Source organism: Pithys albifrons, chromosome 9, assembly GCF_047495875.1.
Source record: "Pithys albifrons albifrons isolate INPA30051 chromosome 9, PitAlb_v1, whole genome shotgun sequence".
NCBI classification, from domain to species: domain Eukaryota; kingdom Metazoa; phylum Chordata; class Aves; order Passeriformes; family Thamnophilidae; genus Pithys; species Pithys albifrons.
In genome coordinates this window covers 14,255,270-14,282,795 of record NC_092466.1, presented here as the reverse complement: position 1 = coordinate 14,282,795, position 27,526 = coordinate 14,255,270, and the positions used below count along the sequence as shown (strand labels likewise).

The window sequence follows — 27,526 nt, the reverse complement described above, 5'->3', positions numbered from 1 at the left end:
AGATCTTGGTAAGTTTTGTTTTCATTAGTGCCCTGACCCTTGTTCTGTGAATGCAATAGTAAATCCTTATTGTGGCTTTTCTTTCCAGATCCTTTCAGTGGGTATTAAGATGATGCAACTCTGCTGGAACTTCCCCAGGCCATTGCAGTGAGACTGTTTGCATTTTCTTTGCCAAGAAGTGCAGCCTCACTTGTACTGCTGGTTGTGGTTGTTTAGAAACTTCTCAGGGACACCTGGGCTGGGTTGGGGCTGGTTCTGCTGGCCATAGGGTGGGAAGCCATGATGGTGGCTCCATGGAGAAATGTGTGAGCCCTTGAGCTGAAACACAGAGTACTCTAGTTACTTGATTTCACATAGATTTATTTATTTTTAATAAGTTGTTTTGGGAATCATGAGGTGGTTTGGTCTTCTCACTTTAGTTATGACTGTATGTATGTATGTATGGCCAAACTTCGCAAACGAAGATTTGGGAAGGGCTGTCCCCACGTGGGTGAGCCCTTCCAGCCTGCACAGTGGATTTTAGGTGAGGCTCAGCATGCGCAGAACTGGCCCCACCGTTTCAGTCCTGAGGTTCATCTGCCACGGCTGAGCGAGCTTGGACAGTGACAGTGAAGTCCTCAGGACTAAGTTATGACTGTAATGGGAGAGTAAACCATCACCTACTGGTATAGCTACATCCATGCACCATAAAAGAGAGAAAATAAAATGTAAACTGCCCTCATGTGAACATCTTTTGCAGGAGTAGGGAGTGACATATGCCGTGCAACGTCCTGTTTCATATTTTGTTGCTTTAGTCATTTCCCATGTTCAGTATCTGTCTATGCTGTGCAGAACGTGGAGTTAATTTCCCACTTTTTGTGACCTTGATAGATGGAGTATATAAGCATTTTCTATATGATGAGTATGTCACATTGGTCTTTGAAGCAGGGAAGTGTCATTATTTACATCTGAAGTATCATTATTTATAATCAAATTCCTAAGTAACTTGTTGAAGAGGATGAGAAGTTTGCAGCAGACAAAAAACATTCAGCCTTAGGTTGTGCAAGTGCTGTTTTAGCACTTTAAGAGTCATCTGAAGTTTCCTCACTCAGTAATGAAGCAGATCGATCCCTTTGGCACCAACTTAATCCACATGCACTATCCCTATGTGTGTGATTGTAGGTTGGTGCCCTCTAGAATGAGACAGTAGTGCTTCCAAGCCACTATAGCTCAGAGGATTAACTTCCAGCAGCTAAGATGATCCTGCCCTCCTTCCAGATGCTTTACTTTCATGATGTGGACAGCAGTAACCTCAAAGAAGCAACCCCTAAATTGCTAAATTGCCTTAATGTGCAGCCCAGCACATTAAAGTGACCAGAAAACTGATGGTGGTTTACTTTAACATACAGGGCTGGAGATAGCAGAGATCAGGAGCTGTTTCCCTCATGGCTGGGCAGGAGCTCAGTGTGGGAACCACTGCTCTCAAAACAAGTTTAGCTCAAGTGTTGTGAATTACCGACCGTGGGTCTTGCCAGCTCAGTTCTGGATACAGGATACCAGTATTCAAAGTTCATACCTGTGTTCTTGGCCATGAAGCTTCCAACTTGGGTTGGAAGGGACCTCTGAAATTTTCCAGTTGATGCTTTCTCAGAGGGCTGACTTCCCTGGATCATTAGTCCTGGGTCCTGTTCTGGAGTTGAATCACTATCTTGTGACACTGCGTAAGACAGTTGTGTCTGCAGAGGTAGGAATAAGGTTGACTTGACTCAGTAATATGAAGGCTTAGAGGAAAAATCAATTAGCTGTTGTGTCAACAGTTGTTATTTGCAGATACCATTTTGTAAAAACAAAGTCTAGGCTCTGAGTCTGAAGGCTTCAGGGGCAAGACTGTCACTGTCTGAGTTTTGAAGCTGAATAGTAAAATCTTTGAAATCTGTGTTGTGTACATGTGAGTGAAACTGTAACTTGTCTGCTCTTCCCCCTCTGCCCTGTAATGGCCCTTCACTCGCTGAGTGGTAGCTCGGTGAAGCACAGCTCTATTTTCGTACTGACCAGCTCAAATATATTCAGATTTTACTCAGATCTGTCTCAGTGTAAGCTTTCTAAGTGGATTCTGAATGAGCATGTCAGAAAGCTGAGAAAGCCACCACCAAATTACTGCAGAGCAAGTGCCTCTGCATCTGCTTGGATTTAGATGCTGGAATAAATTTCTAAAAACAATTTAACTTGCTGTTTCTAGAAGAGTTTTCCATTTGGTTGATGGCTTACACATTTGATATGATGTACTGCAAGAGCACGCTCTAAGCAGCAGCTGCCACGGACTGACGTCACTTGCTTTCCAACCTTGATTTTACTTGACAAGAAATCTTGTAGCATATGTTCATTTTTTGTTTGTATTTGCCCTGCTAGTGCATGAAGCTTTTTCTTAAATCAAGCTAGAAAGGAGCCCAGTAAGACTGTGTGTGCAAGTTTGGGGTGGCAAGAGCTCATGGAATTTCCTGTTGAGCACTATGAAAAGATAACCATCTGACATCCAGATAACCACCCCCTGATTCTCTCAAATGTTTTTATGTGAATTGATGCTTTTTTAAATGCCAGGAAACAATTCAGGAGAATATGTGAGTAAGCAGGTAGGTTTGGGTTGAAATAACTTTTCTGGATATTTTTTAAGCCTCCTACATAAAGGGGCTGTTCTGTCTATTCTCTTATGAAATTGCTTCACAGGAGCCTCCCAGCATGTTGTCGGACGTCTCAAATGAGAGTTTTACACTGTTTGACAGCTGCACTAAAAACAACAGTTTCCTCTTAACCAAGATGCTGGAAGCACCAGGTAGAGTCCTTCCCCCTGCCCCCCCCCAAAGCTCTGGAATCTAAGAGTCATTTGCTTTTAGTGGGTAGATAGTGTGTAATGCACCTGGAGCTTGAATTCAGAAGACTGACTGTGCATAATATTGTTCGGGGCTCATCAGCTCTTTTCTGATGGCGATGGAGAAACTGAAGTGTTCAGCTCAGTGGCTGTAACTTAGAGGAGGAGAGGAGGCCACCCTTTGTGTTGCTTGTTTGTGAGCAGATGTGGGCAGTGAAAGGGAAGTAAATTCGGTCTAGATTTTTCTCAGGGAGGACCTGTGAAATCAGTCATTAGGTACCCTGATGCTTTTTGTTACACCTGTGCTCTGTGTTGCTAATAGTAGGCTCTTTGCCAGCTAATAGAAAATTCTTCTGGGATGGGTACTGGCTCTGCAGTTTTAAAACACTTTTGAGGGTTGAGCTCTGAAGTATGAATGTATGTATGGCCAGACTTGGCAAAGGCAGATTTGGGAAGGGCTCTCCCCAAGTGGGTGTGCCCTTCCAGCCTGTGCAGTGGATTTTTTAGGTGAGGCACAGCATGCACAGAACTGGCCCCACCATTTAAGTCCTGAGGTCCATCTGCCACGGCTGAGCGAGCTTGGACAGTGACAGTGAAGTCCTTGGGACTGTCCCAGTACTAACCGGGACTGACCCTGCTGAGCATCTGAGATCTGACGGGATGGGATGGCAGGGAGGCTTTTACTGCCAGGGAACGGTCCCACTGAGACTCGAACTCAGGTCCTTGGGATTCAGAGTCCAGAGTGCTCTCTATTACACCACCGGACCGCCCTTGGGCTCTGAAGTACTTCAGTTTCATCAAGCAGAGTGGTGGATACTGCCCATCAGCTTGGTTTGACCAGCTTCTCAAACCTCTTAAGAGGTCCTAGTAGGCTGGTCTGGAGTACTGAAAGCTATGGATTGGCAATTACTGTGTTGGGGTTTTTGGTGGGGGATGAGGCGGGGATTGGGGGGAGTAGAATTAAAAGTGCTTACTGATGGAAATAACAGCAGCTGTTCCTGATATCAGGCTTAGAAATGTAGTGATACTGTATTTCTGCAGCCTTCCAAATGGTGTTGGAGTAGCTCACCAGCAGCAGAGCAGGAAGCTTTGTCTTTGTAGAAGATGGAGGGACATGCAATTAGGGAGTTACAGGAAAAGGCATCTAAAGTTGCTCCACAAAAGTAGTGGTGATGGACCTCAAAACTGAAACTGGGACAAGTCAGTCCAGAGTACTGGGAGCCTGCCCTTGCTTCCCAGAATAGTCCTGGTTTATCTCCCTGGAGCTGCTGAGAGTGTATCAGTGACTTCTGAAAGTGCAGTCCGAACTATCTCCAAACACGCTTTCTTCTTGTTCCCTGGCTGAAATAATCACAGTGAAGGGCCAGCATTTCCCAACCTAAACTCCCATTTTCAGGGATTGGTTCATCTAATATATTTATATACACATACTCTTAAACTTTCAAAAAATAAACATCTAGTACACTCTGTTCCTTGTCCCAAGCTGTGTAGTTTTCAAAAACAGAATTGCAGAAATACAGCCATCTGCACTGCAGTGAAGCAAACCTTCTCTCCTTCCTTGCAAAAGTGAGAAAGAAAATGCTTTGGCAAATAGCTTTGATTTAAACTGAAAAGCCTCTGGTTTTCAGAGCTGCTTTTAAAGTAAAGGGCTACTTTGGCTTTTGATCCTCTTAAGCTGGGTTATTTGATGTGAAAAACGCCCTGGGTACTCTGCTGCAGAGGGGAGCAGCTTTTCAGTTCTCTGTGTGTGGCTTCAGGAGAGGCCTGGCAGAGCGCGGGGTGGTGGGGGCTCGGGGGGCCCGGCTGCACGGCTCTGTAAATAAAGGGGCCTCTATTTCTTTGGATTCTTTTGCTGGAACTAAATATCATGATCAGTGAAACTCTTACCTCATTAAAGGAACAAGCCAGACTCCTCCAGCGTATGTGCAGTGCTGCAGTGTGGTTTGTTCTGCTGAGCTGATTTGCTAACAGATAAAGGGAGTTTTAACCCAAAGAATGGCATGTAATATATGACCTTGTCTTTCAAAAGGTTTATTTTTGTTCGTGTGACAAAATAAGGTTTTAATATTAAATATCGGGTTGGATTTGACTTGGCAGATACCAGAGCCTTCCATTACTGCTGTAGTCATAATATAAAGCTATCTGATGTGTGCCAGTGGCCATGCAGCAAGCCAAGAATTTCTCCATCGGTGTTTATTTTTGCACAAACTTAGCTGGCTGTTTTGCAGTTTAGTTGACCAGAAAGGTGATGTGTCCTTGTGTTGGTGGGGGCAAAGCAGCGGCAGGCACAATATGATCCATGGCTACTCTTTATACTTAGCATCTTTGTTTTGGGGGGAATTTTTTTTTCCTTTTTAGCATTTTAGAAGTGTTTAGAAGAAACTTTCACTCAAAACTGCAGGATTCAGCAGAACCAAGACATAAAACTATGTGAAATATTCAGATCTGTTTGTAAAGAAACTTAATGCTGTATTGCAGCTTCCAGCTTGTGAAGCTGGGGCCATGCACGGATACAAAAATACAAATTTTGAGGTTTCTCTCCTGCATGCATCTTCTCGCTGTAAAGCTGAGGCCTTTTAGAATGCTGCATTGTAATAGTTTTGCTGAAGAAATGACCTGAAAAGCACTTCAGTGTTGAGATGCTGAACAGAGCTCCACAGCCTTTGTTCTAAATTGGCTGTAGTCTGGATCTGTTACCTTCACATTAAACAAACAAAAAAAACAACCCACCCCAAAACCACCATCCCAGTCCTCACATCCCTGGGTTGCAGAGAAACCAACCCCAAATAGTGCCAGAATCTTGTTTTTGTGCATCACCAAGTGTAATCAAAGTGTGTTGCCTCTGCAGCTGGCACAGGAGTCAGGTCAGACTGACCTGCTGTGGTTTCCTCACTGCCTGTGAAAGGGGGCAAGTTGGAACTGCTACAGGTAGCAGTGAACTTGGGGAGATAACTGGAAAAGGTCATGGCTTCCATCTCTGGGTTATCCTCACCTCTCTATCCATTTTTTTGTGAAAATTAGGCTTGTTCAGTCTTCTGGAATTACTGTTTGGTTTTTTTAGGTTGTTCATTGACTGTTGCTGGCTGAAGGTAATTGACTTTTCTAGGAGTTTTGTGGTAGTTTGGGGGAAGTTTTAAACTTGTGGGAAGAAGCATGAATTTGAACATATATGAGCCTGCAAGGTGAGGTTGGATTTTTGTCCAGTTAATTCTCAAGCAGTGGAGACATACTCTGCAAGGAAGAGGCTGCCATGAGATTCCAGTGTTTCCACATGGAATATAGAGGGAGGAGTCTTTTTGTCCTTGTGAGGGATAAGCCTTTTGCTCTGTCTTTCATTGACGTGTTTCTGGAGATCTTGGGCTTCTAACTGGTCAAAATCTTTTCCACTGCATTTAGTGGCTGTGACTGATACTTGCCTTTCCGACAGGAGACTGATCCATCCTTACCCTGACAAATATAGGAGCTGGGGTTAGTGTAAGCACTTGCACTCCAGTGAAAAGGACTTTCATAAGAGAAGCCGAGCAGCATGCCTTGGCTGCTGCATACTTCTCTGGGTTTTGTTAGACCAAGGGTCAGAAACATGTGGCAAGGGTATGGGTTATGTAGTTCCTGGAGCTCGTGTTGCCTCCATTCTCAGGTACATCCTCCTCCTCCTCACCTTAGCCAGGAGTTCGGATACTGGATTATGGTCCATTGTTCAGTGCCAGAAATTTCATGGCAGTGGTTGAAACTACATTCAACTTACTATCAAATACAAGACTGTTTTGAAGAATAAAAGCAAAAGCTTTGGCAAAAATACTAACTGAACATTACTATCCCAATTACATTCTAAATATTAATATCCTATGAAAGACTTGTCTAAACTAAACATAAGAAATTACCAAAATTATTGCAAGTTTTTAAAGCCACATGTCACAATTTCCTCAAACCAGATTATTAAGCTAAAATTAAACAGATCAAAGGCTTTGACTTTATAGACTGTTACTTCAGAACAGCTGCACAGTGTAAGTGAATTGCACGTATTTAAATTGTCCCTGTAACAAAGTTGTGTATTTTCTGCAACCTGTGACCATTAACTATTCAAAAACATTTTAAATCTAATCTTTAAATCCTATGTGCAAATAAGATTTTTCTAATATTTAACTATTCATTTAAGAATTTGAAAATTGTAAGCATTATATGCTGGTGCTCCTGTATAGTCTGAGTGTCCTTTGAAAGATACATATTTATTCTTCAGGAATTGCTTAAAATCCTAGAAGAGAAGTAACTTAATGCTTGTTTCCTTATCTTTTATCCTATTTAGGAATTCTTCTCTGTTTCAGAGACACTTTCACCACCATATGAACAAAATGATGTAACAATTGCAACTACTGATACATTGCTGACCACCAATGTTCCTCCTAACTGTTGCTTTGATGGATATTCACCTGAACACTTCTGTTACTCAGTAACGTTCATACACATCAATATAGGGAATGTGTGGTCCTTTTACATGGTTATTTTTGAGAAGGAGAGTCCAAGATGTTCAGGAAACCCTCACTAAACTCTAGCTCGTTGCATATTAGAAGTAAAGCTGTGTTGTTGTTTCAGAACATGCCTTGAAAGGAGGAAATTCAATAGGGAACCATCTTACTTTCCAAAAAATGTAACTTTGAAAGATCCACTTGAAGGCTTTTTGTTAACTTTGATCTTTCTTAAAATCGACCCGTTCATAATGTGTTTCAGTTTCTGGTTTATGATTTTTCCTGAAATCAATGCTTGAAAATTATCCACTTCTAAGTGTTTTTGTTTCTGTTTAAGAAGTATTTCTATTTTTCCTTTGCAAACCGATACATGAAGCTGATAAAATACTGTGGGAGTTCTTGGGTGTACAAAGTACAACTCTGCATTTGTGAGGCTGCCACTGTTCTGTCCCAATCTGTTTGTTAGAGCTGCTCGATTGCAGAGCTTGGGATTCACTGCACATCCAGATTCCTCTCCCTGGCTGGCTGGGTATGCCATAAGCTCTCACTTTGTGATGAGACCCCATCTGACTAAACCAAACAAATTGACACCTATCTCTGTCTGATGGGAAAGTGGCCACACTGCTGCTTCTTGAACAGTAATTGTCACATTCAATGCTTTTCCACTGTTACCCTCCTTAGATATACAAAGAGACTGTGCAGGCACATACTGGAGCAAAACAGGTATTAATGCATTGTGGGAGAGGTTATTAACTTTCTGATTGCATCTCCTTGTTTCCCCCTCCCCTGCTGACCATGTGCAATGTAGAAAGTGTGTGTTGTACATCAGAATATTCAGCTGTTTCAACCCAGAAACCTTCTACCCAGTATTTCAGATGCATCCCACTTCTCAATGCATAGAATTTTGAATTCACAAGGATGGAATATCATTATTTCCTGTTATGCACTGTCTTTGGTGTTCCCATTTAGCTATCAGTGCAAAACTTACACTGATGTTTTAAAACAAATTCAGATTGCTGAAAATCCCACCAGTCCCAGGAAAGAAGTCATGGTTCCAAGGCTGCATTATTCTGACTGAAAACACTACTCTGGTAGTTATCTTTGAAATTGTTTTACATCAGCTAATCTAACCATTCCATGCCACTCAAGCCAGAGCAGGCTGAAAGAGAAGTTCTAAAATTATCTTTTCTGTGAGGAGAACACTCATCCTTTTTCCGTGGTCCTAATCTTAAAGCCTGCTCTGGTTACAAGAAGTATGTTGTGACTTTTTATTTTTCATTCCCTCCAGGTTTACAGGGACAGATGGACCAAGTGGGTTTGGATTTGAGCTGACATTTCGGCTGAAGAGGGAAACGGGGGAATCGGCGCCGCCCACGTGGCCAGCAGAGCTGATGCAAGGCCTGGCCAGATACGTCTTCCAGTCAGGTACCACGACGGGGGGCCTCACCTTTTCCTGCTCTGGTGCTGCAGGGGCACATCTGGTACACGGAGTGACACTTTTCTCATCAACTCCCAATCAAATCTTAAGAACTGTGTTTGTGTGGGAACCAAAAAGAGTGTGTTCATTCCCTCAGCCCAGCTTAGTGGGGCAAAACCAACTGCTGGTCCAGTAACTGCAAATCCCAAGTACTGAAAAGCTGAAGGTGCAGAACAGTCAGTAACTTTAGGAAGCCTGCCCAGTGACTCTTTGTTTCTTTCCTGCATAGTTGGATTCATCTTCTCTCAGAAAGAAAACCACATTTGCTTTTCCTGAATGGCTGAGAAGCAGCCATCTGATAAAGCCTCACTTCTCAGAAGAAGGGGTGTAACTTGCAAAAACATTGCAGCTCCTTCACAAGCAAATCATTTTCAATGGTCCCTGCAGTTGAGATGTAAACTGCATCTCATGTATGTAAGCTGTAAATCTCTTCCAATGGTTCCTGCAGTTGAGATGTAAAATAGCAATGTATGTAAACACGAAGCTTTTGATGTGAAAATATAAAAATCATAAGGGATGCTAAGGCTGGGAGAGCCAAGGAATTAACAACTGTGAATCATTAACATGGATGGAGGCTTGCAGAAAACTGGAAACCAGGGTGCCTGCAAACCACCCTGTCTCTGTTCTTTCGGGGTTTGGTTTATATCAGTAGTTTGAATGTTAGTACCAGTGTTAGCTTACATACTTACCTGTGGAATGTACTTGAAAGGCACTTTAGAGCATCACAAGATCTGAATGAAAATATTTGAAGAACATTTTTAACTTAGTTTGAGGTCCTTTACAGGTAAAGTACCTTCTATATCAATGATTATTGAATTTATAACATTTGGTACCTGCTCTACTAGTTAATGAATTGCTCAGTAACTTCTGGTTCTGTTGCTGGTTATCAGTCAGCTGGCGACTCCCAAAGGGAAAAGGTCTGGATAAAAATGAGATTGCTCTGCTAACCTCTGTGACAAATCTCTATGTCAGTGGCAACTCTTGTGGGGTATTATTATTCTAAGTATTCACTGACAGAGACCAGTGCCAGCACAGATTATTGCTTGTCTTTTTGTAACCTTTGCTGTGTAGCTTTCTTCCCCAGCTGCCATCCAAAATTTGGCTCACCTTTCTGTCTTGGTTTCTGCTGCTGTTAGGCATCTAAATCCATGTGACTGTCATTATTTTTGCCATCATTGGAGGTTCCCATCCTACCTAAATTGTATTATACAGTAGCTCTTTGATACTGACCATGCAGCAATGAATTCATACTCACATTTTCTGTGCAATGATTACAGAGTGAAGGAAACATCTGAGTCTAAAGTCTCCCTCTTAGATATAAAATAATACACAGGTTACATGTTAACTTACCCTACTTATAAGGCCTCATTTGGAGGCTTTTAAATTTTCTGGTCCAGAGTAAGTTCTCATAACTGTCTGTCTAATAGAGTAGTTCCAGTGCCTTCTATTCACCCATTAAACAGCCTTTCTATTGCAGGCTGCTTGTCTGTCTCTCTCTTTTCATTGGTGAGAGAAGGTCTGCAGAGTGAAACAGGATTTGGTAGGGTATTTTAGGGCAAACTTTTTGGTGACTAAGCTCGCACTCAGGGCTGCAACTTCCCTTGTTGGGTTCCTGCACTAATGCAGTCCTGTCTTTTTGACCTCAAAGCCAAAGAACTGTTTTTGAAAAAAGTGGTTGTGCCTATGCATATCAATCTAACATGAACTTTTAAGGCCCTTCAGTAATACCCTCTGCTTATCCATGCTGGTTTTGACTTTCTATCCACCATGACTCTTTAAAGGCACTGCTCAAATACATGCTAATGGATTCTAGCCTCTGGGTCTTTAGCTCTCAGTTTGCATTATGAAAAGCAACAGTCTGTGAATCATAAATTGACTTCTTTCTTTGACTATGAAATGGAGTATGAGCCAACACTACACTCATCAAACAATGGGCAAACCACAGGCTGGGTTGTTACCTTAGGAAAAGCATGAGCAGCAGACTGGGGGAAGTTGTTACCTATTTGGCATGGCACTTAAAATACTGTCTTCTGGTTTGGGCCTCCCAGTTTAAGAGATACTGAAAACCTGGAGGTAGTCCTGGGGCGTGTGAGCTGTGAGGAGAGCTGGAGGGAGCAGGATCGCTTTAGCCTGGGAAGAGAAGGCAGAGGGTGATCTAACTGGAGCCTACAGCTATGAGGAGAGTAGTTACAAGATTGTGGGGTCAAGCCCTAGATAATATATCAAGGGGCTACAGCTCTGAATTGCAGTGTGGGAGGCCCTGGAAGTGCTTCAGGGACAAGTGTGAAAGGAGAGTGGCAAAGGACAGGAAATGGTTTATAAGAGGGGTGCTGGATCTCCATTTCCATAAAGGTTCAGGACTTGGTTCAGCAAAGCTAAGCTGGCCCTGATCTAGCACTGGTGATGTCTACCCTTCAAATAGGGAGGCTGGATGAAAGACCTGGAGAGGCCCCTTGAAATACTACAGAAGAGTTGGATTTTGGAGGTTTTTTTCTGTACTGCTTCGTGCCCTTCAGCAAACAGCTGTGTGCTGTCACCCAGTGTTACCAAGCATTCCTTGCCTCATATAAAAGAAACCTGTGTGCTGTTGCAACAAGTGAACAAACTCTAGTTTTATTTCAGGACAAATTTGATTATCCTACGTCTCTATTGAATAAAAACTTTCTCAGACTAAAATCTTCTAAAGACATCAGGTTAATCCTGATAAGACGATGCATTTAAAAGTACAACTTGTAATGGGGCATACTCTATCATGTTTCTTCTTGATTTCTCAGGACAGTACCAGTTGACCACAATTAGATGCAATAAGTTTCCGATTTAGTCAAAGCACTCTCACTCCTCTGCTCTGCAGAGTCCCCAGTCCTTCTGCTACAACTGACGTGCCCTACTTTGGTTTGCTTTACTCCCATGAGCTGTGTCCTCTTGGCAGTCTCCAGAGCATTCCCCATGTTCTTCCTTGCATCACTCCACACCTAGTCCTCAGCAGTGCTGCTGGGGGGGGGGTTCTGCCCAAAAGGATTTTCCTCAGTTTGACATTCTCAGTCATCTTTTTTCCTTTCTTTTTTTCAAGACTTCTCTGGTCAGATGTTAAAACTTTAAAACTGTGATTGAAGGGCTGGCTCTTCTGAACCCCCCTGGGCACTAGGCAGGCTGTGGCATGACAGCTTTGTTTTACGTGATGAAAGGTCTATTTTTGCTCAGGTTCTTTCTGACTGTACCACTTTAAGCCTTTGTCAAATGCAACACTGATAAGCATTGTCTGACTCTGGTGTATCTGCCTTAATGTTGTCCTCTTCAGTTGTTAAAAAAAAATCTGTGGAGTCTCTTTAATACTCCAAAGTAGTCTTAAAGCCATTTGGTGAACCAAAAGAACTTAAGTAATACTTATGAATCCACCCTGAACAAGAAGGAAGAAAAATAATAAAACCAGCAGAAACTTTTTGGACAGGCTTTCAAGTACTTCGACATGTCATAAGATTGTTCACTCTGAAAGCTATGCTAAGAGCTAAATTCTTATCTCTTGATAAAAGCCAACATTTTAGTTATCACAGAGGTGCTTTGCTGAGTCCAGTTGAAGTTGGAGGAGAGTAAGGTGTATAGTCCTCCTGAGCCTGAGCATTTTCAGTTGGTGATTACTGAGTTGAATACTCATCTAGCAGCTGTTGCTGTCCTAAATATTATTCCTGTGTATTGCACTTGCAAATCATGTCTCATTGCAAGTGATGTGTTTTTGTAACAAACACTTCCAGGCAAATGAATGTTGCATTCCTTTGTCTCTCTCCTGCGCTGTGGCTGTGCTTTAGAAAACCAGTCTTTTGCATTGAATTTCAGACCCCTTTGAGCCTTGGCTTCTCTGTTCACTGTAACAAGCATTTGATGCTTTGTGCTTTTGATTAAAGGGCGCTGCTTACCCTCCTTCAACAAAACCAAGCTTGCAAGTCTCAAAAAGTTTTATTTGTGGCTTTATCTGTTCTTAATTTTATCACTGTTTGACCATGACCACGAATTCCAACTCTGTTATTTTTAGTTTTAAAAAACCCCAAACCTTCAAACCTTGAAAATGAAACTTTGCACAATTCCATGACCTTACCTTGTCATGGTTCATGGGTATAATGGGAATATCTCATGGTAGAACAAATTTATACTTCAATTCCAATGAAAAGGAAGAAATGCTCTTCCTACAGAAAGCTTATCCAGAGCTTAACTCTTTGCATACTGCAGTATTACATTGGTTGCTCACTATAGAGACTAGGGTTTGTGTTTTCCTCAAATTAAAATATGCATATTTTTTTCTCTAAGGTAAATTTAGATTGTTTCCAAGGGCATTACAGGAGACTGGAAAATGGCAAGTGCTGTTCTTCACCCCCACATCTCAGAAAAAAAGAAAAAAAAAACAAGAACAAACCTTCAAAATAAAAAAAATGAGGTTTCTAATTGGTCTATCAGACTTCAGGTCTTAAGAAACTGCTAATTAAAAAAAAAACCTTCTAGAAGGCATGCAGAGAATAATGGATGTTCCAGCATGGATTTATCAAGACAAAATCAGAACAAATTATTTGTGACAAAGTACCAGGCACCATGGGAAGTAGGGAGTGTTGGTTACCTTGATACTAGTGGGATTTTTTTAAATTGTCCCTTCTAACAAGTATGGGAGCGAGCTGAGGAAATGTGATCTTGATAAAAGGTAAAGAAGAGGGATGCAGTACTGGTTGGATATTTAGACTCTGAGTAATTGTCAATGTGTAGTTGTCAACCACAAAAGATGTGTAGAGTTTGGATTCCTCTAAAATCTGTCCTAGAGCTCATGCAATTTGGTATTGACCAGGATGATGAAATGCAGAGTGGCCTGATGAAATCTGCAGACACAGCAAAGCACTGTGGCACAGAGGGCTGGAATTCAGGACAACCTGAATTCCAACAGCCTGCAGAGACAGTCTGAAGTACCGATGTGCAGTAAGGGCAGGGAGGTGAAACGGGTGCCGAGTCCTGTCCTGACATGGAAATAATCCAGAGACATCAGTTGGGGAAAAGCAGCAGTTCTGAAAGGAGAGGAAAACTATTCAGTTACTATCACCAATAGGCTATATCTAAACCAACATCCTCTTCACACTGAGAGATAGAGATGAAATTATTCTGATGTACAAATAGGAGTGTTCTGTGTATTGCATATGAAAGGCTCCTACGCTGCAAGGGAGAGGGGGAGCAAGCACTGTATCTCATTTTGGGTGAAAGGCTTCTGGTCAGATGGATCCCAGTTGGAGAGAGACTGGAGGAGAGCAGTAAGAATGATCCAAAGGCCTAGAAAATACAATCTGTGGAGGAATTATCAAAAGAGTTACGTTTGTTTAGTCTAGGGAAGAGAAGACAGAAGGAAGGTGTGAGAACAGTCTTCAAATATGTAAAGGGCTGCTGTAAGGAACAAAGTAATAAGTAAAGGAATACATTTTTCATTTGCCTTCTGGGGATAGGAAACACAGTCACTGTTCCTGCCCCTGTGCTTGAAATCCCAGTCCATCAGCTTGGGGCTGTTATGCCATCTCTGTATGCTGCAGTTTCCCCCCTTTTCTTAAACAAGGGTCGTTACAGAAGTTGTAAGGACTGCAGGTGTAGATGCACTCTTCTTACTCAGCCCTTTTCATCTGAGTCGAGTCAGCTCAGTCTGAGCCACGGAGCCACTTTGTGTTTGACAGGCCCTGTAACTTTTATGCTGGAAATGGGGCTCAGTGGGATTAAGTGTTTTGACCGGGGTCACAGACCTGCAGCAATTAAGCCAACAGATACCTTGACACCTGCTGCCCTGTCATAACCACCAGACCTCATCTTCAGATCTTGAGTCCAGAAAGCTTCAGTGTAATAGCATCAGTGACTCTTTCTTTGCCAACATGTTTTCAAATATTCTTGACACAGGCCAATTGCTGTGTGTAAAAAGGAAAAAGAAACCCAACCAAACCCCAAAACCAAAACAAACTCCTTGCCTTCTTGAATACAAATGAAGCTTGTCTAGCTTGTTTGTAAAACAGTGTTTATTTCTTCCCAGTAGGATGACTAAAGCCAAATAAAATCTCCTCGTAATTCATATATATTTTTCCCTGACTGTGCCTTTATCTTTTTTTCCTCAACCCCAGGCTAATTTATTACTCTCTTCTGGTTGCTATGGATCTGTAAAATATATATTTTTTTTCTATCATCTGTTTGTAATATTGACCCATTTCCAGTGCAGAGCTGGCCCTGTCTCCTCTGTAGTATTCCAGGATTTTAGATTAAAAATGGGAGGGGATTAACTGCATTTTTTAACTCTACAAAGAAGTATAAATCAGCATCAATGTCGTTTCAACAGATCCTGTTGTGTAGTGAATTCCACTGCACAAACACTGAAACTGTACCACAGTAAATTGCCGTAGGTGAACAGGACTCAAACAAGTGTGCAGGCTGCGTGCCTTTATTCTGCAAAGGAGTTTGGAAACATTAAGTCACTGGTTCCAATTTAACCCAAGTTTGTCATGGCCAAAAGCTCTCATCATCTGATAGTTATTCAGTGGTCCATGAGAAATTAGTTGGGTTTTAGCCTAATTCCGCTTAGATGTTTCCCATAAAACAAACTGTTCTGTGAGCCGCAGCTCACATCAAGCCTGGTCTTCCTCTGCACCTTTGTGCAATAGCCCCTCTGTGTCCTGCACTGCTGCAATAAATCCCCTCCTCCTCAAAGTGCTGCCTGTGATCCCATCTCCCCAGTACTTCCCATCCCTCCTCCCATCTAAGCCAGCCTTGTCACATCCCCTCGCTTCCAGCTGGGACATACGTGCTGTGACTGGTACCACATGATGTGCTGGCTGATAAAACAAACCTGTTGTTGGTGTGCAGAGTGGCTGGCTGATGTGCTGGGCATGACAGGCAGCTATCAGGCTTGTGCTTTGGTCTCTAACCTGTCACTGGCTTTCTCCAGAGCTGGCTGGCGGCTCTAGGGAACTACCAAATGTAACTCTTGTAAATTGTCTTGAAAAGCATTGTGGCAAAGTGCTGGTTGCAGATGGACCTGGCCCTTTTTACTCCCCACTCTAGGTCACAAATAAATCTTATACAGAGAAGTATCTGTCTGCAAAGCTGTCAATCAGACAACACTGAGGAGACCTCTTGGAAAACGTTTTGGGGTTTTTTTTGTGAGAAGGATGACTCTAAGAGAAAACATTCTGTAAGCACATAAATGCGTCTTCTTTATAAATACTGTGGCAGGGATGTGCAGGGAAAACACTGACGCTGGGACTAGATTTACTCTTACCATCTTGTTGCTGTTACTGCTCAGGATGCTCAAGAGTTCAAACTTGCCTGCTGGCACTGCGTGATTGCCCTCCCCTGCCCTGCCCAAAGCTGGATGTCGGCTGCCTGTTGCATGTCCTGCCAGATGGGGCTCATCCTGCTGTGGCAATTTGCTCTCCTTGTGTGAGTGCCCCCATCAGCTGGCACACCAGGCAGTGCCGGATGCAGGAAACCCTTCCTGCAGCACCAGAGCGAACAGTTTCACACCCACCTCAGCCTGCACTTGCAGTTTGAGCCAGTGCTAACTTGACTGGGTACCTGAGCTCTCAGAGGAGCAATAGTAGTGTTGTGGTGTGGCTTTTTTTGTGTTTTTCTTTGAGGGCTGTTGAAGAATGGGGCAGCTCCTGTCCTACCCACTTTCCTGACACAGCAAGTCTTAAGAAACCTTCTCAATGTTTACTCTTTGGCATCAAACTTTTTTCTCTAATCCATGTTCCTTTTTTCTGTGACTACTCTGGATATGCTCCAGCAGAACTCATTGAAAGGCATTAACATAGCTCTTCTTTTCCCCTTCTCAAAGAAACTTTAAATTTCCAGCACCTGCTTTTGAAGTTAAGAAGGTCTTGCTAACCATTAGCAGGGGTTCTGTAAGGACAAAGTGTGGCAGTATTGCCTGTCTGCAGTACCCAAGCTCCTCAGTGGAAGAAGCCTTTTAATTGGAAAAGGACAGATTTTGGCACTGGTGACAGTGAAACTGGTGCCCGGGTCAGCATGTAGAGGTGCTTCTGAGTTCCCTAGATCAAATTGATTCAGCTCCTCTCTGTGGGCTTGCAGAGTTAATATTATTGGAAAGTTCATATGACTGTTATTTTGGGACCTTCATAGTCCAGTGCTTTTATCCTCACTTGTGAGGAAGGGAAAAACCCAGCTCTGTTTTCATGGTGGGTGCTGAGGCACAGGCTTTTGGCAGTCGTTAGAGAGAAACTTTGCAGTGGCTCTGGCTGTGGCTGAGGCTTCCCAGGCTGTGAACTGCACACACCTGGTGGCTTGTCCTTCCACTCTGTGAGTCCTCTTTTGGTCAGAGTGGTTTCAGATGTGGGTGGTAAACTAGCTGAGGGCACAGAGCAGGAACACAGCTGTGAATGCTGCTGAATGTGGTTATGCCACCACGTGGGTGGTGTGCCGCTCTTCTTCCTGGCAGCATAAGTGGATTTATGCAGGGCCTTAGATTTTGGCTGATTATATTGACTTCACTTCTCTTCATGTTTGGAAGGAGCAGGGTGCTGCCCCTTTGCAGTGCTGGCGGTCCCCCAGTGCCGGACTCAGTTCTGTCCTGTGCCTCTGAGCACTGTCACTTCATCAGCCCCTGATGGGATGACGTAGTAGTTGTTTATGTTGATGCCTGTAGATTGCGTACCCCTGTGAACAGAGACACACTGCAGACAAGTTAATGGAGAAAGATAGAGGGTTTTATTTGAAGGACCTTCCACAATCAAACCCAGGGGGGTTTGACCCCAGGTCTGACCCTATGGTCAGGAAGTCACAGGGTTTTATACCCCTCACGGACATCCAGTCAGAAGTTTCCCTTTCTCTCTAATGCCCACCAAAAAGTCCTGCCAATCTACCCCCTTCATGATGGGAGGTGCAGTTAGGCCTTCTTCTGTTGTTTGTCTTCTGTTATCTTGCAGGTGTCTGCTGAAAAACAGCTCGGCCTTGACAAAGCCTGCTAGCTGGTGGGAAAGACACTTTAATATTCAGACTTAAGATCAGGGCAACTCAGCAAAGACTCTATGATTCTAAAACCTTTCTAAAATTGCATTAAATCACATCCTTAGGCATCAATGTGTTGCTGCTTTTGATGAGTGGCATCTCCGTGGCCTTTATTTGGGACTTGCTGGGCCCTTGTGCCACACTGAAAAATGTCTTCTCCACAAAATTTCTTTTTCTGCAGTAATAAAAAAGCCCCTGCAGCCCTATGGCCAGGTTTAAAAAGTGCAGGATACTTTCTTGGGAACATGAGAGGAAGGGACCAGCACCACTGCTGTGTGACATTGCCTTTTGCTTCATTAGCACTGGTGGTGTGAACCTGGGCTGTGTTCCTCCAAGCTTCCCCCCAGTCAGAAGTGCAGCAGTAGGAAAGTATGACTGGAAACCCAGGAGCTTCCAAGAACATCTGTACTCTCATTTGACTTGGACGATGAGTGCTGTCAGTGAGCTGTCTATATAATATAAATTAAAGCCTTTTCTTCTCTGCCTCCCTAATCTCCTGAAGTTTGGGCTTTTTTTCTCTCCTGCAGTATGTGTGGACTCATGGGTCAGGCAGGTTACTTCCTGTGCTTTGCTGTGGAAGCTGCTGTTTTTCTCTCCAACTTCTAGATTTTGGCTGGGAACAGGTCTGTGACCTTCTCCAGCCTCAAAGGGTAGGCTGACACTAAGGCATGAGAGACCTTGTGCCAGGAGCAGAGACATGGAGAGACTTTATGCCAGGAGCAGAGGCACAGAAAGTCTTTGTTCCTTAAAAAAGACTTTGTTGAAATAGAAGGAAAGCTGTCTTCCCCAGACTGCTTTACTGATTGCATAGTATTTCTAGGCAGTAAGTGAGGGATCTCAGTACAGCCTGAAAGAGAAGGCTTGTTTGTAACTGTTACTGCAATTTAGATAAAGTAGGTTTAGGCCCAGTTTGAGTTGGCTGGATTTCAACTGATGCTGTCCCTTTTAATTCTGTCAGCTCCTGTCCTGTTCCTGCCTGGGAACTGAACTTGGCTGGTTGTTTTTCAGCTGTTCAGTACAATTCATTCAGTTCATTTATTAAAAAAAAAAGAAAGGGGAAAAAAAGAGGGGTTGGGAAATCCGTCTTGTCTCTCTGTGTTTTGCATCAGTCCACATGCCCTGATTCTGCTCCCAAATGTCAGGGATGAACAGAGCAACAAGGCTTTTAACTCTGTGCAAGTTGTTTCAGCTTTCATATTGCACCTGAGCTGCTACTGGGAGAGGGAGGAAAGAAGTTGGCACAGCGCCCCCGAGAATGCCGTGACACATCTCTCTGCAGGGCTGCTGCAGTGGCAGAGGGACACCCTTCGCAGGTGTTCATCTGGAGTGGCTGTGGGTCAAGAGCAGCACTGATCTTGTCGTTGCTTTCTGCCCAAAACAGAGGGGAGCTGAGCTCTCTCTAGGAAGCCTTTTCTCCATCCTACATGGGCCCTTCCTACTGCAGGAGGGTGAGGAGGAGTCCACATGTTGGAGACAAGCAAGCACTGTTTATGAAGATCATCTCTTAATCCTGGGATAAGAAAACAGGGGAGAAGCTGCACGTGGTCAGCCCAGCCTCGGACAAAGGCTCTATCCCCTGTACTGAAGGAGGAATGCAGGACAAAGGAAACAGTGTGGGGAGGGCAGAAAACTCGCTCTCCTGCTGGTGTGAGGTCCTTTGGCCTCTTACATATGAGGTCTTTGTCCAACCCAGCCTTTCCTGGGAAACGGAAGCAGCCACTTCAGTAGTTAAAAGCTTCTACAGAGAACAGTGTTGTCTCCTCCTATGGAGGAGCTGAAAGCCACAACACAGAGGGATTGTTCTGCAGCGGCAGGAGCATCCTCTCTCACTGCCTGTGTGCGATTGTTTGGGATGCACAGGGAAGAGTTTCAAGGTTACATGAACTGAGTAGCCTGAAAAGGACTGTTTTCCCTTGACAGCTGCCAAGCCCACGTTAGATGAAACTGCAGGGAAGAGTGGACTGAGCTGGAAGTTGGGTTCACTGTTACATATCTGCCTTCTTACACATTCTATTGATCTGTGCAGCAAGTGGTGCTCAAACTGTGCTTTCTGACTAACCCACTCTGCCTGTGAGAGTGGCAATGTGCAGAGCTCATTACAGACTGTCTTCTGAGAGCCTCAGATGCAAAGATCCTTTGCAGCAGCCTGCTCAGCCAGGAGGCAGCAAATGGGCACAGCAGGGGAAGCATTTTGTTCTTGGTGGGGAAGGGAAACTGGGAGAGTATATTCAGAGGCTGCAGGCAGCCCAGAGCCTGAGAAAAGTGGACTCTTGTTCTTTTTGATTTAAAATTAGGGGTTTAAAGGAGTCTTCTCAGAACACTTGGGAGGGCATTTCAAAAGTTGCACCATAAATAGGCTGCATTTGAACCAGAATTACAACTCGGACTAAGTGTATTTCTCTCTATGCTACTGTAATTGGTAGGTAGAGCTCAATGTGTGACTGTTTTCTGCAAGTATGTGTGAATGCAAAGTTCCTCTCTTTCCTGCCCTTCAGCCCCCTGCTTTGCCAAAGTAAAACAAAAATTTGGCCTGTGCAAGCTTTAAATTCCTGAAAACTTGAGGGAAAATAATCAACCACTGAGAAAAATGGCACAGTGCTCTCTCAAAGACCTCTGCCCTCTTGTCCATTACAAGCCCCAGAACTGATGCCTGGGTAATTAGAACTCTGCTGAAGGGGTTATTGATGTGATAACTTTGTGGATGTTTTCTCACAGACCAGCTCCCCTTTCTTGCCCTTTCTGGAGTAATTTTTGCTAAAAGGGCTATTAAAAGAAGTTGCTTGCATGTCCTTTGGGTTCTTCAGAGGCAGATACTGTCTTTCCTTCTCAGGACTGTTGTAGACACATATCTAGGGAAAGATCACAAGTGACTGTAGAAGCTTAGGGTGCTCGTGTGTGTCCCTCTAAGCAACCTCTCTTCTCAGGGCCCTGCACATGCACAAATATGTAGGAGGTCCAACAACAAGGAGAAAGGTTTTCTCACCTGTTGCAGTTCTCTTCCCTCACTGAGGACACCTGAAGGTTGCTAAATGCTGTGGGTGCAAGTCTTTATTCTAGTTGCACTTGGCTGGGAAACATTCAGGTAACTGTAAAATGTTCAGGCTTCATGTTTCAGAACACAGGATAGGGTTTTTAGGTGACAGGCAAGTATCTCTTCAGACTGGCCACGTGGGACCACAAGATCTGTAAATAAACTGTCACTAAATACCTGCTTTGAATTGAGTCCTTATCTGACAGGAGATCCTACTGTATAAAGTCATTTCTTGCTACTGGGCCTCCACCCCATCCTCAGGCTATTCACTTTCTGAAACTATTGAAGATGTAACTACCGTCCTTTGAAGGGGAGCTGCAAAATGGATCTGTTTGGGTGAAGGATGCAGAAAGCTGATGGCAGTGCAGCTGGACAGAGGTGGAATGGTCTCTCTCCTGGCCTGGAGGTCAGAATTTAGCAAGTGCATCACTCCTGCTCCCTTGAGGTTGTTGGGCTGGGGGAAGGAGAAGGTAAGGAGAGGACTGCAGGAAGTGAAAGTAGCCTGGCCCTGCAGCACCCAAGGGAGATGGGTCTGGGTGACAATGGGGTGTAGAGGAGCAAGAGCTTGGAGCAGGAAACTTTAGTGGGGCTGAGGAGGAGAAACTCACATCTGTGTTCGCTTTCTTCTCTGTGGTACTCAGGAATGTCAGGTATATCTATCCTTCCATGCTGCCATGCCTTCCTCCAGCTTTCCCTCCCTGTGAGACAGAGCCATGCACATAAACTGTAGGTAGGTGAGAGCTCTGTTGTTGCAAAAGCAGGTGGGAGATGCATCCTGCCCTGGGCAGTGCTTGTACTGAGAGGGTGCCAAGCACAGTGAATGTGCCAGCTCCTGTCTCTGCTGACTGCAAGGACTGGAGAAGTCTGTAAGGAACAGAGTGGAGGAGCTGAATGAAGTGCAGAGGAAGTGTGGGAGGAGGTGGCTGGCGGAGCGGGGTGTACAGAGTCAGGGAGAGGACAGGGGGCCCACTGCTCCCAGAGGGTGGGAGTGTGCCCTGGGCATGCGAGTCACTCGCTGGGGGGCTGTGTGAGAAATTCCCAGGGTCTGCAGTCATGGAAATTGTGTACACGGAGCGATGGGCAGGGAGAGGGAACAAGCCAGATACAGAGATGTGTAAAGTATGGAAAGAACTGTCTTGGAAAACAGAAGAGTTAAAGGAGGCTCAGAACTTGTTTATTGTATTGGCAGCATTTTCCCTTTTTTTTTTTTTGGTTGCTAAAATATTGTACTCTGAAATGTCACATAAGGTATCTGGGTGCCTGGGATCTACTTTGTGATAAGAAAAGTATTATCTGCAACTCCATCAGTGGAAGCTGCAGTACAGTGAGGCACATTTTCCACCATTCCACTGCCAGTAGTAGAGTGACAGCTCTAAGCAGGACACACTGAAGTGACAAATCACCTTTTCCTGCTGGTGATGTGCCCTGGAAAGGTGTGGAAAGCTCTTCCTTGGGTTTTCAGTTCAGAATTAAGTGATCAAATAAGTTTTTGTGTGTTTGCATAAATTTATGGGGCTTTTAGGTAGGCCTGTTAATTTTCCAGACCTAACACCCTGGACCTGTGCAGTAACCAATTTTGTATTTTCTACCTGCTGAGCTATTTTTAAAAAAAAATGAATCACACTTCTCTGCTTTCTGAAATTGTCTTCAAACCTCAGCGGTCAAGCAGTCCTTACAGTACTGATAATCTGTTTTTTACCCTGCTATTTTTTTAATAACTTTTTGCCTAGGCCCCTTGTTTCTAAAAGCCCAATTTGAATCCCTGTGGTGGACCTATTATTTAATTGTACTCTGGAGATTTAATTCTTGTTAAAGCATCTTGTCTATGCTGCATGCCTGCAGCAGGCAACAGCACCCTGTGAACTTGCCCCTCTTTGGAGTGCCAGGACTGGGGCAGTTCCTTTTCCCAGGCAGGAGATACGGGGCAGCAAAACTGAACTGAAAAACAGGAAGGAAAAGCGTTTTTCAAGATGTAGTGCAAATATATCATGGCTTGGATTCTGCTAATCTGTTGTTATTCTTAAAACAGGTTTGCCTTGACTTGAAAACAAAATTATAAACTAACTGCCAGTGGGCCCTACAGATTATATCCCAATTATTTTTCCCCTTTACAAATCCATGTGTGCAGCTTTTCAGGTTAGGAAACTAAGCAGACAGACTGAATTCAGCATTAATTATCTCAATTTAGTGTGGCTGGCAAATGAGTCTGAATAAAGTCTTTCTCTCTATACTCTGTTTTTTAAAAATTTGCATCTACATGAATTACTATAACAGTATTACTTGGAGATTTTTAGACATAACTTTTATCTTTAGCTTTTGTATCAATTTATTATAGCAAACATCTTTGCATTCCTGCTTATATCTATTATTGAGTTAATTAGAAATATATTAAGTAGCTCTGATGAAAATACAGTTAATACATTTCAACACTAGACTCTTGTGTTTGCCTCTAGTTTCTCACAATTAATTCTAGCTGTTCAGTTTCCAAAATGGTACTGAAAACCAGTATCAAGTCTTAGTTGTGACAGAGTGCCAGATTACTTTTTTTTTTAACAAAGCCAGACTGAATATTAAAAATGTGTTGGAGAAAATATATTTATATAATAAATTATCCAGACTGTGCATGGGGCAATGGCAATGCAATAAATTACGTTGTTTCTGTAAGTATTGGATAAGCTGCATTCAATTTAAACGTCTGGCTGCATCACTGTCATGCTGGTCAGGAAGTCACTGGGGGCTTTCTAACATTCCTGCACCCATAAGTCATGGAGTTACAATCCTTTGCCCTCACATACAGAGTTATGCAGGCTGACATCTGTGACTCGCTGCCTGCAGTTTGGCTGAGATCTCTCAGTCGAATACTAAGTGCAGGTTTGTCCCCTTTAGAGCAGTGAGTTTTCAGGCTGCTGAGTGATGCAGATAATGTAGGTCTGACTCGTGAGAGGAATGTGCTCATCTTGTTTGCGTGCCAGCAACCCCAGTGCCACATGCTAATTTATTGGGGGGTTAATTTTTAGACCAAGGTAGCAGAGAATAGCCAAGTGTTGTGCTAGCATACCTAAGCAACATCACTGCCTTGAGATGATCCAGGTAGCCCTGCTTTGTCAGGGGGACCAACAGGATTGTTTCTTTCAGCAGTCTTACACATATCCCTGAATATTGCATGTGACCATGTAACAATGTCCTGGCTTTCCCCAGGAACAGGAGGAACACAGAAACTTCCTTTTGCAGGCTATGTGTGGAGTAGAGCAGCTATTTTCCCAAAACAAAGCACATTTAGTAGTTAATGTACTTGGGCTTCTCCCACTGTAGGCAGTATCACCTCCTAACCTTTAACACACTGTCCAGGTGGTTTCATCTGGCTGATTAGTCAGCTCAGTTTAACCCCTCTGTTGCCAATATTAGCTGGCATTTGTAAGGAGAAGGTGTGTTAGAAGAGAAACAGTCAGACTACAAATCTGTTCTCCTAATTTGAAATTTATCCAAATAATTACATGGTGTGACCACGTCAGAAGGGGCAAGTTTCTGGCCTTTGGATGAACCAGGATGGTGCAGTCCAAACTGCTCCCGAGCCAGTCTGGGGAATGTATGCCAGACCATGCATGGACAGGAAAAAGGCTTCCAGTTCCCTTGGTGTCCCCTTGCTGGTGGAACAGCATCAGCTCTTTGTTTCCCTTCTTAAGAAGGTTCCAGGGCACATGTAAGAGAAGATATTTGACTCCCAGGTGCCCATTTGCCATCTGCTCTGGGTGCAGGGTGGCCACATCGCTGAGGGTGTGCCCTGACCCAGTTTCAGCCTGAGACCACCTTTTGGAGGGAGCCCTGTTATCTCCCAGTGCTCCTCTTGGTTTGCCACCCTTTTCAACTTACTCCCTGTGGCAGTTAAGGGAGTAAGGACTCCTAGCAAGGTCCTATATATGCCCAGCTGGCAGGTTTAAAAAAGAAATGGAAAATACAGTGTGAAGTAGTCTTTGTCTCTAGAGACAGGTAACACCTTTTGAGCGTAGATTGCATGTATTATTTATAAAACATCTTGAGGCCAAGAATACAACTTGGTTTTATTTCTTTAGGCATCAGCTATATTTAGTCAAATTAAAGGAGGGAGGGGGAATGCACTCCAAGAAAATACATAAGCAAAGTCAGACAAAGAACATTTACTAGTCTACAGTGGAATGGTTCCTTCTGAGATATTTCCCCAGTTCTCATCACAGAGAAGTTGGATAGTAAAGTTAGGAGAGATTGCACAGCTGAATTATGACTGTTGCTGCATGAAGGAACGTCACCTGCTTTATGTGGGCTGTAAAAGAAAATTGATAATGACATTTTAAAGACTACAAATTATGGGTAGCTGAACAGAGTGGTCTGGTATAACTGTCTTATAGATACTGTTTTTGCATAAATAATACAAGAGCTGGTCTATGGCAAATTTAGAGACTTTTCAATTTTGTAGAGCAAGAGAGAGGCTTCAGATTTGCTATTATAAATTATGAAATAAAATAGTACATTTGAAATGAAATATTTTAATGATTTCCGTGTTGAGTTCTTATGAAATCAGACTTGACTGTGAAGCAGTTGGATTGTATGGAATCAGTACTCCCCAGCAGAATGAAAGAAAAATCAGCATTTTTTGTTAAAACACTAACCTGCAGAAAAAGAGCTGGTTTAAAAATTGTGAGGGTGGATCACTTTGCTGCATTAGGTTTAATGCCTGTTAGTGCCCCTTCCAAGCAGGAAGGGTGCAAGTGTCCCAGAGGATACTGTGAGCAAGTCTGTGTATTTACAACACATCCCGTGCTCCCATGGTAACTGCTGAAGGCGGTGAATTTATCCTGGGGCAGAGAAGGTAGCTTAGCTCTTCTTTCCGTGGAGGGAACATGTAACTACCTGATGTTTACCATGAGGCAGAAGTATTCAGTGACAGTCAGCTTGTATGCAGTAAATCAGAGCCTTAGTTTGCTCCTGAGGATTTCCCAATTTATCCATACACTGAAATAATTTGGATTTACTTTGTAACGTATTTTCTTTCAGTTCTCTTGCTATTTAATTTCTCCTTTTGATGGCTAGATGGTTTCTGTGCCTTTGCACCTGACCTAAGGATTTGACAATTCCCTGGTTGTGTCCTGGTACTTTTTCTGATGACTGTTGTTTTTGCTGTGCTCATCTAAGGAAACATGGCTTATGCAGTTATGGCATTCTCATGCCTACAAGACTGGCTGTGCCACCCCAATGGTGTTTGAACCTGCTGGCCAGTGCCGGATGTAACAGTGGTAGAGCTCTTGAAAGAGACTTGGTGTTTAAAAGATTGTAAAAATAAGCAGGTGAGTAAAAACAATGATGCCCCCACAGTGGAGAAGAGTGGAAGTGTGTTGTACTGGACCTTAGACACAAGTGAACCTAGACAGGGTCCTCCTGTGCATGCCACAGCTGCAATAACAGCTTTAGTCAGAGCTCCTTTCTCCTTAGGCAATGACAGGTCCAGAGGAGAGTGTCCCTAGTTCCCCCACTCACAGAAGTCTTCTCCAAGCTTACTCCTGAGCATGGGAACACACCGGCTGGCTTGAGGCTCGCTGTTTTTTGCAAGAATACTTCAAATTCCTTCCATTATATAGAATTATTTCCTCGAGCATGTCACATCTCCTTTTGGCTTTGCTGTGGAGTCAAGTAACACAGAAGTTCAAAGAGGCAGAAGTCTGCAGCAGCAGATGACACCAGTTCCAGGATTTGCTGCTCCCAGACCGATCGTTTCCTTTTTGTGAAGCCTGTAGATTGCGTACCCCTGTGAACAGAGACACACTGCAGACAAGTTAATGGAGAAAGATATAGGGTTTTATTAGAAGGACTTTCCACGATCAAACCCAGGGGGTTTCACCCCTATGGTCAGGAAGTCTCAGGGTTAAATACCCGTCATGGACATTCAATCCGAAGTTACCATTTCTCTCTAATGCCCACCAAAAAGTCCTGCCAATCTACCCCCTTCGTGATAGGGGTGCAGTTAGGCCTTCTTCTGTTGTTTGTCTTCTGTTATCTTGCAGGTGTCTGCTGAAAAACAGCTCGGCCTTGACAAAGCCTGCTAGCTGGTGGGAAAGACACTTTAATATTCAGACTTAAGATCAGGGCAACTCAGCAAAGACTCTATGATTCTAAAACCTTTCTAAAATTGCATTAAATCACATCCTTAGGCATCATTTGTAACAGTAGAGAAGGTGCTTGTTCGGTAGAAGCCCATCATTTTTCACAGCTAACACTGAAAGCCATCTCAGCATTTCCTGGATGCTGGATGCAAGTGCATTTTGTCTCATTAATAAGTAAAGTGCAAAAGGACTTCTGTAACATCTGTTGTGCTTCAATCCCTTCTCAAAACTAGTAAGAAGCTCTTTCACAGCTGCTGAGTTCATAGCAGTGCAAAGCAGAGATCTCAGAAATTAGTTTGGAGATGGCAGGCTGTTTCATGTTAGTCCACATGGTATGGGAGATGTGGGGATGTTTTGCAGAAAGAAGACTCTATATCCAGTAAGGTTATGGAGAGGTATGTTTATACCAGGCCTGGGTGCATGGGGAAGAGTTCTTCCAAAAACATGCACACCTGGTCGAGTTAACAACTGGTTTATATGCAAGTAAGTTGTACATATTTGTTATTTCTTCATGCATAAACATTATTTTATTAGAGAGGGCAGGGTTATTATAAT

The 27,526-nt window shown here is 43.5% G+C and overlaps 1 protein-coding gene across 4 annotated transcripts in view; it reads left to right on the top strand.

The window, feature by feature from the left end:
• SUFU (SUFU negative regulator of hedgehog signaling) overlaps positions 1-27,526 on the top strand; it is a 94,848-nt gene that overhangs the window by 17,055 nt on the left and 50,267 nt on the right. For all 4 annotated transcript variants that reach the window (XM_071563216.1, XM_071563215.1, XM_071563213.1 and 1 more), the window contains exon 3: positions 8,597-8,733. In XM_071563216.1, coding sequence (XP_071419317.1) covers positions 8,597-8,733 — 137 coding nt within the window. The remainder of the gene's footprint in view (positions 1-8,596; positions 8,734-27,526) is intronic.